A 14012-nucleotide genomic window follows, 5' to 3' on the forward strand; every position below is an offset into this window, starting at 1 on the left:
TCAGGCTATCCTGAAAGGGCTGGGAGCGTGGGGGCCAAATTGGCTAGCTTCCAATGGGCACCGGAGCCTCCCCCTGCGTGCCGACAGCCCCCTTCACCGCCCGGTCCCTGCAGAGCCAGCAGGGCTACAAGCCCCGCAACCTTCCCTGCGCCCTGGTTTGTTAGCGAGCTTGAAGTAAAATGAGGGCGCGGCTCTGGATGCCACAATTGCAGGGCCAATGCAGGCGAGTGAATGGCCGCGTTTGGAAGCCTGCCTGCCTGCCGCTGTTAGGCCCGGTCTCCGCAAGGGCGCCCTGCCAGCGGGCGGAGCTGCGTCACGGGCGCGCACGGGCGGAGACGCGGGCATTTTGCGCATTGCTGCGTCCTCGGCGCACCGCCGGGCGGCCGTGCGCTCCAGCCTGGTGCCATCTGCGGGGCGGGCACGAGGGGGCGCCCGTGGGACGGCCTCGGCCGGCGGCTCCGGGCGAGCATCGCAGCGATCGCGCTCCTTGCCCGCTTTGCTCTGGGGAGGCTGCCAAGCCCTGGCCCCGGCCTCTTGGGCGCCCTCGGGGGGACGCGCCGCCCTGCGCCGAGGGGCTCCGCGGCTGGCGAGAGAGGAGCGGCTGTCGGATGCCGGCCCGGGGGGGATGCCGGTGCCGGCGAGCTTTGCGCCCCGGCTGGGCCAGGCTCCCGCGGAGCGACGCTCGGGGTGGCGGCGCCGCCCTCGCCTGTGACCCTCTCGGCAGCGGGGCGAGCCCGGCCTCTGAGATGGAGCATCGCCGCTGTCCGCTGGGGAAGGTAGGGGTCACCTTGAAGGCGCCGCATCCTCGGCCTGTGGGGTCGAAAAGCGGATTTCGGTCCTCCCCGGCCCGCCCCCTCCCCCCGAAACCTGCAGCAGCCCCGTTCAGACGCGACGCCGACGATTACACGCGGGTCCGTTTGCATCCCTTGTTTCACTTGGTCTGGACCATCAGGACTGCCGGGGGGGGGCGTCCCTATGGAATTAAGCCAAAAGGAATTAAGCCACATGCAAAAAACCCAGTCCATGCCCGGTTCTCAATAGGGGAATGGAAGGCAGAGGCGTTTTAGTCCTGACCGGCTGCTTCCCGCTGTGTAGGGAGTTCTCCCCACGCCCGCTTATTCATACTCACTTCCCCCTGCAACCTGAAGTGGTCCAGTCTGGGACAAGCCCACCCCTTGGTTCTGCCCTGGGGTGTCAAAGCCCTGCTGGGGTGGGAAGCTGTTGCCCTGGGCAGCTGCTGGCAGGATGGATTCTCAGTCGCAGGGCCCTCTAGACCTGATTGCTTACAAACATATTAGGAGCTCTTTCCAACAGCCGGAAAAATTTCTACTTCTCGGAAATCCCCTCCAGCTCCTAGGAAGGTTCTTAAATCCCACCATCTCTCCAGGATGGGCTGGCCTGAAGGCCTGGTCCTCCCCATGTGCTTCTGACTGACACTTGGGAGATTTTCCTGTCCACCTTGTTCTTTGTCAAAAGGTGGCAGGCGATATCTGACGTTTGTGGTCTGGACATAAAGTGGTGGGAAGGGTTTAGCTCAGTGAGAACCATGGTTTTGGTACATAGGAGGCCACCCATGGATCCTTCCCCCATCCAGCTATTTTCTGGGAGTGGGGTTTGCCCACCCTGGGCCTCAACACCTGTGCCATCTCAAGGTATGCAATGATTGGCGGTGACCTGAGGCTTAACTGAATGTTCTGTCTGTCATGGTCCCATTGACACGTTCAAGAGTCATTGCAGTGCAGTAGTTCAGATGTCGAACTAGGACGGAAGAGATCCAGGTTCAGTTTCCCAGTCTGTCGTGAAAGGCTCCAAGGTCACAAAGTGATGTTTTTCATGACAAGTTGGACAACTGAACCTAGGTCTCTTCCGTCCTGGACCCTACCTGGTTGTATGAGCTCCCGGAGGAGCTGTGGGCCCTGGGAGAGCTTTCGGCATTCTGCAGGGCCTGCAAACCAGAGCTCTTCCGCCAGGTTTCTGGTTGAGGCCAGTGCTAGAGGAACAGTGGACGCCCCCCCCCCCAGGAAGATCTGATGTCACGCTGGTTCCAGTATGGCTGTGACTAGTTGTCATATCTTCTGTCGCTCTGGCTGGTAGCCCTTCCATGTTGGGAGGGCTAGTATTTTCCACCATCTTGTTGTGCTGTGTGTTTTAAAATTTTTATAATGGGGTCTTAATGGGGTTTTCATTGGGGATTGTTATGCTATTGCATTGTTGTAACCCACCATGAGCCGGCTTCCTGGGAGTGGTGAGTAATACACAACAGCAACAACTTTTAAATCAAGTCTCTTCTTTTCCTACTGAAGCCCTGATCTCCTTTGGGAGCTCATTCCACCAGGCGAGGGCCAGGATGGAGAAAGCTCTGGCCCTGGCTGAGGTCAAGAGGGCTTCCTTGGGGCCAGGGACCACCAGGAGGTTGGAGGTGGTAGAGCACAAGGCTTTTTGAGGGGTGTAGGCAGAGAGGCGATCCCTCAGGTACACCGTGCCCAGACCGCGTGTAGCCTTAAAGGTGATAACCCAAACTTTAATCCTGATCTGGAATTCGACTGGGAGTCAGCTCAGCTGCTTGAGGATGGCCTAGATGTGGGACCTCTGAGATGTTGCTGTGAGGACCCTGGCAGCTGCATTCTGGACCAGTTGTGTTTTTTGGATCAAGGATAAAGGCAGGCCAGTGTAGAGTGAGTTGCAGAAGTCCCATCTAAAGGTGCTCGTTGCATGGATCACTGTGGTTAGGTGTTCTGGGGCCAAGTAGGGTGCTAGTAGTTTGGCTTACCGTCATGGACCTTTCCCACCCCCACCCCCCAGGCCTATCATTGGCCTTTTTTGGGGGGGGGGGTTGGCATGACTGTATATGGCCATATCCCCCAATAAGTGCTTAAAAATTAGAAAAATTAACTTCTATCCATTCAGGAAACCCTTCCAGGGCTGTCAAGAAACCCCAGGGAGTCACAAAACCCTGGTTGAGAAAGCCAGTGCTATGGGGATGGAAAAGGAGCAGAATGTGATGTGTATCTCTAGAAAAATTCAGGCAAAGTCACGGTTTTAAAAGAGAAATGTTTGGAACGTGCTCTTGGTGTGGCTGGCATCCATGTACTTTGTTAGAAGGACATAAATCTATGAACCTTTGTTCTGCTTTCTTTTGTCCGTAGGTAATATGCGTTGCGTCTATTAATTTCCATTCTGGATCTGCTTGCTTGCTAAAAAAATCTTTGTGAATCTGGTGGCTGATTCTCACCTGCATTGAAAGCTCAAATAGCTGCTGCTCTCAGCTAAATGTATAGAGGCAGGACAAGCCAGCTGCCTTGTGATCGCTGCCTGTTCCAGAGAAAAGCGTGGCTTTACGTGTTTATTTACATTGCACTTTTAGCCAGGAAAAGCCATTGGCCACTGATGTGAGGAGCAAGTTCTTGTACAAAGTGTGCATGCCTCTCTAGGACACATACATGTTTAAACGGAATCTCTTTCTTGCCACCTTTTGGCAATCAGAAAGGGACCTGGCTCATGTTTCTGTGGATCAGCTGTTAGATTTGTGCGCCTTTTGCTGGCTTCTCAGATTTACAAGGTCAGGCCTTACATACCTGCACCCCATATGCTCTGGCTTGGTGAGTTCAGCATTAGGGACTTATTTCCAGTTAAAACAACATTATTTCCTGTCAGGGTGTTTTCTTGACTGACCTGGCCTGAGAACCTAATATTTAGAAAAATAAGCATCCTTCCTTTAAGTCTGATTTCTTCTTCCTCTTCCTCTTCTTCCTCTTCTTTTTTTTGGGGGGGGGGCTCTGTGATTGCTCAATTGTAAAGGAAAAGCACTCTGCAGTTACTCAGAGGTATGGTAGGTTCAGCCGTGCAGCCGTGTTGGTCTGAAGTGGCAGAACGACGTTTGAGTTCAGTGGCATCTTTAAGACCAAACAAGTTTAATTATGAATATAAACTTTCCCATGCGTGTGCACTTTATCAGATGGGGGGAGGGGCAGCACTTAAGAGTAGCAGACCAGGGCTCATTCTGTACATTTTGGATAATACACTTCCAAGGCAATTTTGCAGCTGAATTATCCTGTGCAGAACAGGAAAATCTACTTCTAAAGTGCCTTGATAGTGCGTCATCCAGCATATGTGGAATGGGCCCAGGACAGACACATTTAAATTCTCACTGTGCCGTAGAAGACAGACATCTCTGTCTCTAACTCTACCCTACTGGTTGTTGTAGGGACAGTGGAAGAAGGGAGAACAATGGGATAAGCTGCTTTGGATCCCCTTGAGGGAGAAAAGCAGGATACAAATAAAAGGAGTGTCTTCATAATCTACACCTTGTTTTTTCCAAGGCTGAGGCCTGGCATAGAAAGCAGAAGGCAGGGTGAACCCTGACACACAAATATACCTTGCCTTAGAGAGCCAACCTAGTGTCGTGGTTTGGAGCGTCAGCTTCTAATCTAGAGAACTAGGTTTGAGTCCCCACTCCTCCACATGCAACCGGCTGGGTGACCTTGGCCTACAGTTGTTCTCGAATAGCAGTTCTCTCAGAGCTCTCTCAGCCCCACCTACCTCACAGGGTGTCTGTTGTGGGGAGAGGAAGGGAATGCAATTTTAAGCCACTTTGAAACTACTTCAGGTAGTGAAAAGCAGGGTATAAAAGCCAACTCTCTTCGTCTTTTTCCACCCTGCTAATGACATTGGCACAGTCCCTTAGAGGTTTTTGTGTGTCTCCATAGCGCCTGACTGTTTGGGATGCTGTTGATGGGTGAGTGGTTTTTTCCCTGTCTCACTCTGCCCTTTCCCCTCCCACAGGAGAAAGCAGCCGATGAGTAGCCCTGGGCGGGCCTGGCTTCCTGGCCTCATTCACTTTAAGGACACACGCTCACGTCAGCTGGAGCTGCTGCTGTGGCCCTGCCTGATTACGCCAGAGGAGGAGCTTCCCAGCAACCACAGGACCATCACACTTTCCATGTGCTCCTCTCTGCCTGGCATCTGTTTGCAAAAGGCAGCCAGCCGGCAGCAGCCACAACAGAGCCAGCTCAGCCAGTCCCAGAGCTGGCCAGGGCATAAGGAGGACAGGTTGGTAAAAAAGCAGAAGAGCATTGCTGGGTGTGAATGGGAGATATTTTGGTCACCTAACCAGTTCCACAGAATGGCCCTGGCACCCACCCCTTGGCAAGCAGGCACCGGACAGCTGTCTCCCCGGAGCTAATGCAGGGGATTCTGGGAGCTGGGATGACCTCTGGCTTTCCATTTGAAGCCGGCTTCCCCACAGTTCTGGCTCCTTGCCCTTTGTTTCCCTTCAATCCCAGATTCTGCAGAGGAGTTCCCAAGCAAGCCAGACAGCCTCACCAAGCTGCAGTTGGAAACTTGATCCTGGTGAGTCACTGGGAGTGACTGTTGGAAAAGAGACAGGCATCGCTCCGTGGGCAGCCCAGTCTGCCGAGAGGCCGTCAGCTGAGGACTAGGAGCCTGTGGCGGCAGCAGGGTGGGAACGTGATATAAGGTGACCCTCCTCTCGGGAGCCTCCGGACGCAAAACCGCTTGGGAGGGGACTTGCTCCCGTTGGTAGGAGGCTGCCGTCCCCGATGTGCCTGCCCTCTCCGAGGAGAAATGAAGCAGGAATGAACTCTGCCGATGGAGCGTGGCCACGTGCTCCTTGGAAGCCGGATCCAGGGAAGCATGGGGGACAGCGGCCGCCCCCACCATCTCCACACGCCGTCCCCCTGGCGGCCACCGTGTTCGTCTGGCTGGTCACCGGCACCACTATGTCCAGCCTCAACAAGTGGATCTTTGCCGTGCACAATTTCCGGTACCCCGTGCTGCTGTCGTCCCTGCATATGCTGACGGCCGTGGTGGTGGGAAGACCTTTGGCCAGGCTCCGGGTCGGGGCCAGTGGGAACCCCACCCTTGGCCCCGAGGCCAAGGCCCGGGTCTTCCTGCTCAGCTTGACCTTCTGTGCCAGCGTGGCTTTTGGGAACTTGGGCCTCAACTACGTGCAGCTGGACTTTGCTCAGATGGTGTACACCACCACGCCGCTCTTCACGCTGACCCTGTCCAAGGTGCTGCTGGGGAAGCACCACCACCCGCTGCAGTACGCAGCCATGGGCCCTATCTGCCTGGGGGCCTCCTTGAGCATCATCGGGGAGGTGCAGTTCGACCAAGCGGGGTGCTGCTTCCTCTTCGCCGCCACCTTCCTCCGTGGGCTGAAATCCATCCAGCAGAGTAAGTGGTTCCAGGGCCATGGGGTCTCTGGGTCTGTGTCCTTGTCCCTGTGTGTCCGCGAGCAGGATATGAGTCTGCCGGAGCAACCAAGTGCCCTAGTCCTTTTGGCTTAATAGTTTGAAAGAATGTGGCAAGGCCAGCCTTGAGGATTTTCAAAGGGCAATTATTGGGGTGGGGCTTCCGTGCCCATTGAATATCCTTGCCTCTCCCTGTAACTAGTGGGAATAAATTATGCACTGTCACAAATGCTAATTATGCAAAGAGGAACGAGGCACTTTGCTTAATTTACCCAGGCTTTTTCTACTCAGCCTCACTGAATCGCTTTCTTTGCTACTGCCCTTTCCATCCCCCATGGCTTCTGTCTCATGAGCCACAACACACCCTTGGGGTGATCAGAAGGGAACCTCCCCCCCTTTCATCAGTGTAAAAGTTGGCTGGATCCAGCCCAGAGTGCATGCGGGTTTGAGCTGCTCTAAAGACAGAACGTTCTAGCCTAGATGGCCATTTTTAATCCCTCGTCATATATTTTTGGACTGCAAGGCGAACAAACCGGTCAGTCCTAGATGAGATCAGCCCTGACTGCTCTTTAGAATGCCTGATCCTGAAGATGAAACTCAAATACTTTGGCCACCTCATGAGAAGGAAGGACTCCCTGGAGAAGAGCCTAATGCTGGGAGCGATCGAGGGCAAAAGAAGAAGGGGACGACAGAGAATGAGGTGGCTGGATGGAGTCACTGAAGCAGTTGTTGCGAGCTTAAATGGACTCCAGGGAATGGTAGAGGACAGGAAGGCTTGGAGGATCATTGTCCATGGGGTTGCGATGGGTCGGACACAACTTCGCAACTAAAAACAACAACATATATTTTTACAGTGCCGGTGTTTGCCTCTTCTTTTAGTCCCACACTGAAGTAGAAAGAAAGGCAGTGATCCTGTGAAGTGTTCCGTCTTTGCCTGGGGCATCACAGGGGGAAATGCTTCATTCATTGCTCTGTTGTTGTTTTGGCAGTGAAAGATGGTCAGTTTATCCCAGTTGTGAAAGCGCGTGCAGAAGCCGCACCCCTGTGGTTGTGTGCCAGGGGCTCCAAATCGTGTTGTGAGATAGCCGGTGAAGCTCAGTTGTGACGTGATGTGATGATGCTCCCCCAAGCCCACCCTAGTCTACACATCAAGGACAAAATGTGTGTGTGTGTGTGTGTTAGCCAGCTATTCACATTTCCAGAAATGTGGATGTGGGTCCAACACCCCATAGTTTATGCGATTCATTTTGCTGTGCTTCAGCTGGTTAAGGATCCCCATCCTCTGGGACTTGTCCTGGGCTGATTCTACACTTACTTTGTTTGTTCCATTGTGAATCCTGCTGAATCCAGATTGATTTAAACTCGGGTCTTCCCCCCTCCCCATTGAAAGTGTTTAGTTTCTAGTCGGCAGAGCTTGTGTTTGTAGCCCCAGTGCTCTTAGACAGTGGGGATCAGCCAGCTGGGTGTCCTGTGAGAAATAGCCCCCTTGCCCCCCTCCTGCCCCTGCCTTAACATGAGTGGGTTTCGACAGGACGTGTACCCTCTGGGGTCCTCCGGACCGGGTTCTTGCAGGCTGCCCCGCCCTTCCTCCAGGGAGTAGCCTGAATAGCCTGCCTTCAACCTAGTATGTGAGAATTTGGAAACTAAGCAGAGTTAGTCATGATTGGTGCTTGGATGGGAGCCCACCAAAGAAGTCCAGGGTTGCTATGCAGAGGCAGGGGGCATGGCCAACCACCTCCGCTTGTCTCTTGCCCGGAACGCTCAACGGAAGGGGGGTCATCATGAGTCAACTGTGGCCCAATGACACCTTCTCCTTCTTTGTCCTCTGAGGAGCTTGTGGCAGGATCCAGGGCTGGCTCTTTCACTGTATTATCCTCACAACAACCCTGCAAGGCAGGTTGGTGGGGCGGGGAGGGGACAGACTTTATGGATAGGTAGGAAATCAGAGCCCGGACTCCCAGTCCCAGCTGAAAGCTCTCATTGCAAAGTTCTCCTGCTTGGTGTGGTGGTTAGGAGTGCAGACTTCTGGCGAGCTGGGTTTGATTTCCCTACTCCCCCACATGCAGCCAGATGGGTGAACCTGGGCTCGCCACAGTACTGATAAAGCTGTTCTGACCAAGCAGTAATATCAGGGCTCTCTCAGCCTCACCCACCTCAAAGGGTGTCTGTTGTGGGGAGAGGAAAGGGAAGGCGACTGTAAGCCACTTTAAGACTCCTTTGGGTAGAAAAAAGTGGCATATAAGAATCAACTCTTCTTCTTCTCTCCCCCCCCCCCCCCGCCACAGGTACCCTGCTGCAGGAGGAGCGGATGGACTCCCCGACACTGCTGTGCCTGACCTCCTTGCCCAGCTTCTATATCCTCTTCACGGCAGCCCTCTTGCTGGAGGTCGGCCCCTCCTGGGACGGCACGCTGGCCTCCAGCGGCAGCCTCTGGCTCTGCATCCTGCTGAGCTGCCTGGGGTCGGTGCTCTACAACCTGGCCAGCTTTGGCGTCATCTCCCTGACTTCCGCCCTCACCATCCACATCCTGGGGAACTTCAACGTCGTGGGGAACCTGCTGCTCTCCCACCTGCTCTTCGGCAGCCGCCTGACCCTGCTGGGCTACGGGGGCATCACCCTCACTCTCTTGGGGGTCTTCATGTACCACCACTGTGACCGCATCGCCCGCTGCTGGCGCTCCTTGGAGAAGCGCTCCTTGGACAGGCGAGCTGAGCAAGACTGAACTGGGACTCCTGGCTGGCTGGCTGGCTGGCTGGCAGGGAATCTGGCTGCTCAGCCTGGAGTGCAACGGGAACCGAGCTCTCCCATGAGGCTTTGTGCTTAAGTAGGGCACTGGCTCTGCGCAGGTAGCGTCCCTGGTTAAAGAAGGGCAAGGGCAGAGAGTCCCCACAGGTGGCTTCGTTTCCCTCGGCCGGTGTCACAGTTAAATCCGGCCTGGGCTCTGCCTGAGCACACGTGTCCGTCCTCCGCCAAATGCCATAGTAGCTGCCCTTGCGGCCTGTGGGGGAGAAGACAGCACAGAATAGCCACTAGGGAGAATCTCGGGAGGATTTAGCCTCCCCAGTTAATTAACTCTCCAGCTGCCCTACACGATTACACAGGGCAAGAGGGCTCTGGCCAAAGGCCACCTCTGCCTGCTGTAGCGGAATAGCAGCATGCTTGGATTCTCCTCCGCTTACAAAAAATCCTCTCTGCCTGTGGAAAGCTCACCCGGCAGGGTGGTTAGTTTGAGACTAGTCTTCTTGGCGGGCCAGTTTTCTGTATGCGGAGGGCCTCCCCTCTCCCCGTACTCGGCAAGATTGTGCTCCCAGCTCTCTTCCCCAGGGGCAGCACGCTAGGACGGTAGAGGCGGGCACCTGCTCCCTCCGTCCTACTTTGGAGCTGTAGATTTAGAAAACAAGCTTGGATTACCGGAAAGGAATTGGGGAGGGGGCGGGTTTTACGTCTCGGTCGAAATGCTCTTCCCAGGGGAAGGCATCAACCCAATTAACCTGCCATGTGCAGCACACCTTTTCTGGCTGCTCCACCATGGAGTTGGCCACGACACGTAAGACTGGGGCAAGAAGGTTTTGTTTTTGGGGGTAGAGAGGTTAAATGTCAGGAGTCTTGGGTGCTGGCTGGCCCCCCTGATCCCTGCCAGCTGCACGGCAGCTTTGCCCCTTCTGGCTCCTTTCTCCACTAACCGATGCAGCAGCCTGAAAGAATTGTGGTGTTGTGCATGTGTGTGTGGGGGGGGGGGGCAGTGGTCTTTCCCTTGGGTGCTGCTCCCTCTCTGTCCCGTTTTCTATTAAAGCACTGATCCAGGTGTGTGGAGAAACACTCACGCAGGGACATGCCCCGGTAGATGAAGGATTGCACAACATCAGGGGCCTGTTTCTGCCCACAGCTGCCATTGGCCAGGGGTGTGTGTGTGGGGGGGTCTAGTACAATGGTGTCTGTATGTCCGCCCTCTGCTGGGCAGAGCTAATCAAATGTCTGAGCATGCCTGTGTGGGCATGCACGCACATCCTTTGCAGTCCTTGCATGGATGGCGTTTGCCTCCAGCCACCTTGGAGTGGGTGTTCCTTCACTGCTCCTCTCTGCTGGGCAGAGCATGGCAGCCCCACGGGCTGTGTGGCTGGTGTTTGTTTTTACCATTTTGTCTGGAGTTTTTGAGTAGACTTGCACATTTTGTTTGCTGCCCAGAATGGCATGCATAAGTCACTTGCTTTCGTGTGATTTCTGGGTGAATCTGGGGGCCGGGTGAATGCATTATACGTCCATTTCCACTCCACTGTAGGCAACCATCTTCTTTTGAAAGCCGTCTCTTCAGTCCAGTGGTGGTGTGGTGGTACCAGTGTTACTCTCCACAGGGAGAAATAATTTCTGTGTGTGTGTGTACACAGATGTGACAGGGCTACAACACATTCTGAAGTAATAAGAGCATTCTGTACACATGCAGAGAAATCAGAGTCTTTGGCTTGTACCATTTCATTCTGCTGATGGTGGACTGCATGTTGGAATCCAACCCATTTAAAAAAAATGGAAAACTAGCACGTCAGGGATCGGCTTCCAACTTTCTCCCTGGCATGTTAGTTTCTACATGCAGGGAGGTCCTCCACACAAACGTAGAAGAGGGTTCAAAGACATGACTCTCTCCTGCCCACCTGTAGTTTGAAATGTGCGTCATCTGATTTGTCTGCAAGTGTAGGACCCCCTTTTTAAGCTGCCTTCTCATTTCCCCTTTTTAGCTTCAGGCCATTTCACACATTACATTCCCCCAAAATCAGTGTTTGGAAACTGTACCAACATGGTTGCATGGACAAATGGCTACCTGACACACTGTGTGGGCATTCATTCACGGTGTGTGACCAGGGAGGGGGAAAGGTCAGTATTCAAGCACAGGTGTATGCACATCTCCTTTCTTGGGTTTAGGGGAAGACTTAATGAATTGACCCTGCTATGTGACTCTAGTTGAGGACAAAGCTGTTAGATAAACATGTCCATAATACGGCTAGCCACTACCACATTGAACAAGGACGACTACTTTTAAGGGACAAAGGTTTTCGACAGTATTCAAGTCTAGTAAACTATGGGGGAGGAGCGGGTGTGGCCAGAGACATTCTTTGTCCATCTCCCATTTTGTTGCCCATAACAGGCCACTGGCTGTAAAGGCCGTAGCATCTCTGCTTGATAAAAGGGCAGTGATTGGCCAGAATAGTAAGACTGGCTTGTGGAGGAACTGGGCATCAGTGGTTCTTCAAGTTCCATTTGTCCTGTCCTGTTTGTTTTTGGACGGCCGTGGAAATCGGGCTACCTTTTCTCCTCCTCTCCAAAACACCTACATGAGGGTTTAGCTCTCTTGTCTAGAGCAGGGGTAGTCAACCTGTGGTCCTCCAGATGTTCATGGACTACAATTCCCATGAGCCCCCTGCCAGCATTTGCTGGCAGGGGGCTCATGGGAATTGCAGTCCATGAACATCTGGAGGACCACAGGTTGACTACCCCTGCTCTAGAGTACCAATTGGCTCTGCGGAACTGGTTCAATTAAATGGGGCTTCTTTCAAGGTGTGACGGGAGTGCTCCCACTGAGGAATTGGGGGACCGTCTCCAGCGACTCACGTGGTTTCAGTGCACATTTCCCGAGCACCAGGGTGGACTCTTCTGGGATTGTCTCCATCCGGTTTCTTAAATCACAACTGCTTCCCTCCCCCCTTTCCTTTGTAAATAAATATGTATTGTGCCATTTCCCCCTCCTCCTGGCCCCACAAGTGCACAAATCGGGCCGGGTTGTCCTCTCCAGTTGCATTTGCCCTTCAAATAAAGCTCTATTTTTGTCTTACTACCGTGTGCTTAAATGACCTGAAGGAGGGAGGGGGAAATAGTGGGAGGACAGGAGAACACCAGCCCCTCTCAGCCCTGATCCATTACAAGGGGGAGGGGGAGGGGAGTGTCTCAAGAAGCAGCGATTTCAATAAAGGAAATTGCCTGGCGTTCCCAGGGGTTGTGTTTCTAGCATGTCCGCTCTGCCAAAGTCGGCTGGCTGGCTCCGTTGCTATGGCACCCAAGGCTACGCAGGGCCACCCACAGGTTTCCAGTGGCCTAGAGAGAAACTCACCCCCAGCCTCCTTCGCTTAGGCCACAGAATCTCAGTTGGAATCGTAATAACTGAAATATGTGACTCTTCCCTTCATATTTTTGTTCAGAGCCCTTCTTGTGTGTGTTTTTTTTTTAAGCGTCACCTAGCAGCTGGCACAACGCTTGAGTCATCCAAACATAAATGTCTTGTGAAACAGAAACCAAACTTTCGGCAAGCAAGATTCCATGTCCAAGTATGGCTGCTAATTTTGTTTTTGTTTAAAAAAAAAAATGAGCCTTGCTTCTCTGCTTTCAACAGCATGCAAGCAAGCAAAAGCGTTCCTCAGACTTTTCATTTCATGCCAGGAAGAATTTTCTTTGTTTTTATATGTCAGACATAAGAGCAACAAAGGCAAAAAAAAAAAAGAATCTATTTGCTTATACCCTACTTTTCTCTCTATTGAAAGCCCAAGGAGCCTTCCATTTTATTATCTCAACAACAACCCTGTGAGGTAGGTTAGTTTGAAAGAGTGGGACTGGCCCATGGTTATCTAGCGAATTTCCATGGCGGAGGAAAGCTTTGAACCCTAAACCAGCAATCTTGCTGCTGCATCACGCTGGTAACCCCAGACAGAACAACCCGCATTCCATGTAGTGTTACAAATTAGGTTGGCAAAGTTCGTTGACCCTGGCTCCCTGCCTTTGGCAACAACATCACATTGCCAGGTACTTGTTTCCATGGCTAGAACTTCCAACTGATGGTTTCTGCACACCTGGCTAGAACTTCCACAGCTAGAACTTCCACCTGCTTGTTTCCACAGCTAGAACTTCCACCTGCTGGCTTCCGCACACCTGGCTGGTCCAGCTGCAGACCAGCCAGTTGGCAATCGTAGATATTCTGTGGTGCACGATACACAGCTAGTCATCCTCCACATGAGATTTCTTCAAGGCGGTCATAGTTACTGCCTGTGGATGGTCCCAAGGCAGGGGTTGCTGTGGTGCTGTGGGTGGAATAAATGTGCAAATGTGGCCACACCAAGCCCCAAGGATGCCAGACGAGTGCTGCAGTCGTGTGTGAGGAAGATATTCCACTTCACTGCTTTGAAACTGGTTTTGCCAGTTTTCTCACACCCTCGTGAGTCAAAGTTCTGGCCGCAGGATGCAGGCAGGCAAGGGTGACCGCGGTACATGCAGGGAAAGAAGGAAGCGGCGTGACTCAGCCAGGGTCTGCCAACTTGTTGGAGAAAACACATCCTTTAGCCCTTTAATAGCGATTGAATAAGATGTTGTCTGGCTGGTGGGGATATTGTTTTCTGTCATGCCACAAAAACCTTCAGCTGTCCATTCCCTCACGTTAAAGGCACAGGACATGTGCCCCCCCCCAACCATTAGGATTAACAATTGACTGAACCTCACAGTGAATCCAGGGCCCATTCTGTACTTTCAACGCAATTTAGAATTAGATTTTCCTGTTCTGCACAAATGCAAAAGATGCATGTATGGAATAAGATGCATGTATGGAATAAACCCAGGACAGTGGGGGAGCCCAGCTTCCTGCTCTGTAGCATCTCATTATTAAAATCATATAATCCAGCAAACATATAATCCAGAAAATTATTTGTGGTTGATGCTTTAATAAGCCAGATCTACATCTACTAATCCCTCCATGAGAGAGCCAAACAAGGAGGTTTGCTTAAATTTTGTATTCCCTTCCCAGGCTTCCTGTTTTTTCGCAGTTGGATT

At 52.9% G+C, this 14012-nt stretch overlaps 1 protein-coding gene across 1 annotated transcript; it reads left to right on the forward strand.

Moving 5' to 3' along the window:
- Positions 1-302: 302 nt before the first annotated feature.
- SLC35E4 (solute carrier family 35 member E4) lies at positions 303-11596 on the forward strand. Its single transcript, XM_077308053.1, has 4 exons — positions 303-776; positions 4783-5049; positions 5283-6195; positions 8498-11596. Exons 3-4 carry the CDS (start codon positions 5559-5561, stop codon positions 8932-8934), a joined length of 1074 nt encoding a protein of 357 aa, XP_077164168.1. The 5' UTR covers positions 303-776; positions 4783-5049; positions 5283-5558; the 3' UTR covers positions 8935-11596.
- Positions 11597-14012: the final 2416 nt, after the last annotated feature.

Source organism: Paroedura picta, chromosome 13 (genome assembly GCF_049243985.1).
Source record: "Paroedura picta isolate Pp20150507F chromosome 13, Ppicta_v3.0, whole genome shotgun sequence".
Classification (NCBI taxonomy): Eukaryota; Metazoa; Chordata; class Lepidosauria; order Squamata; family Gekkonidae; genus Paroedura; species Paroedura picta.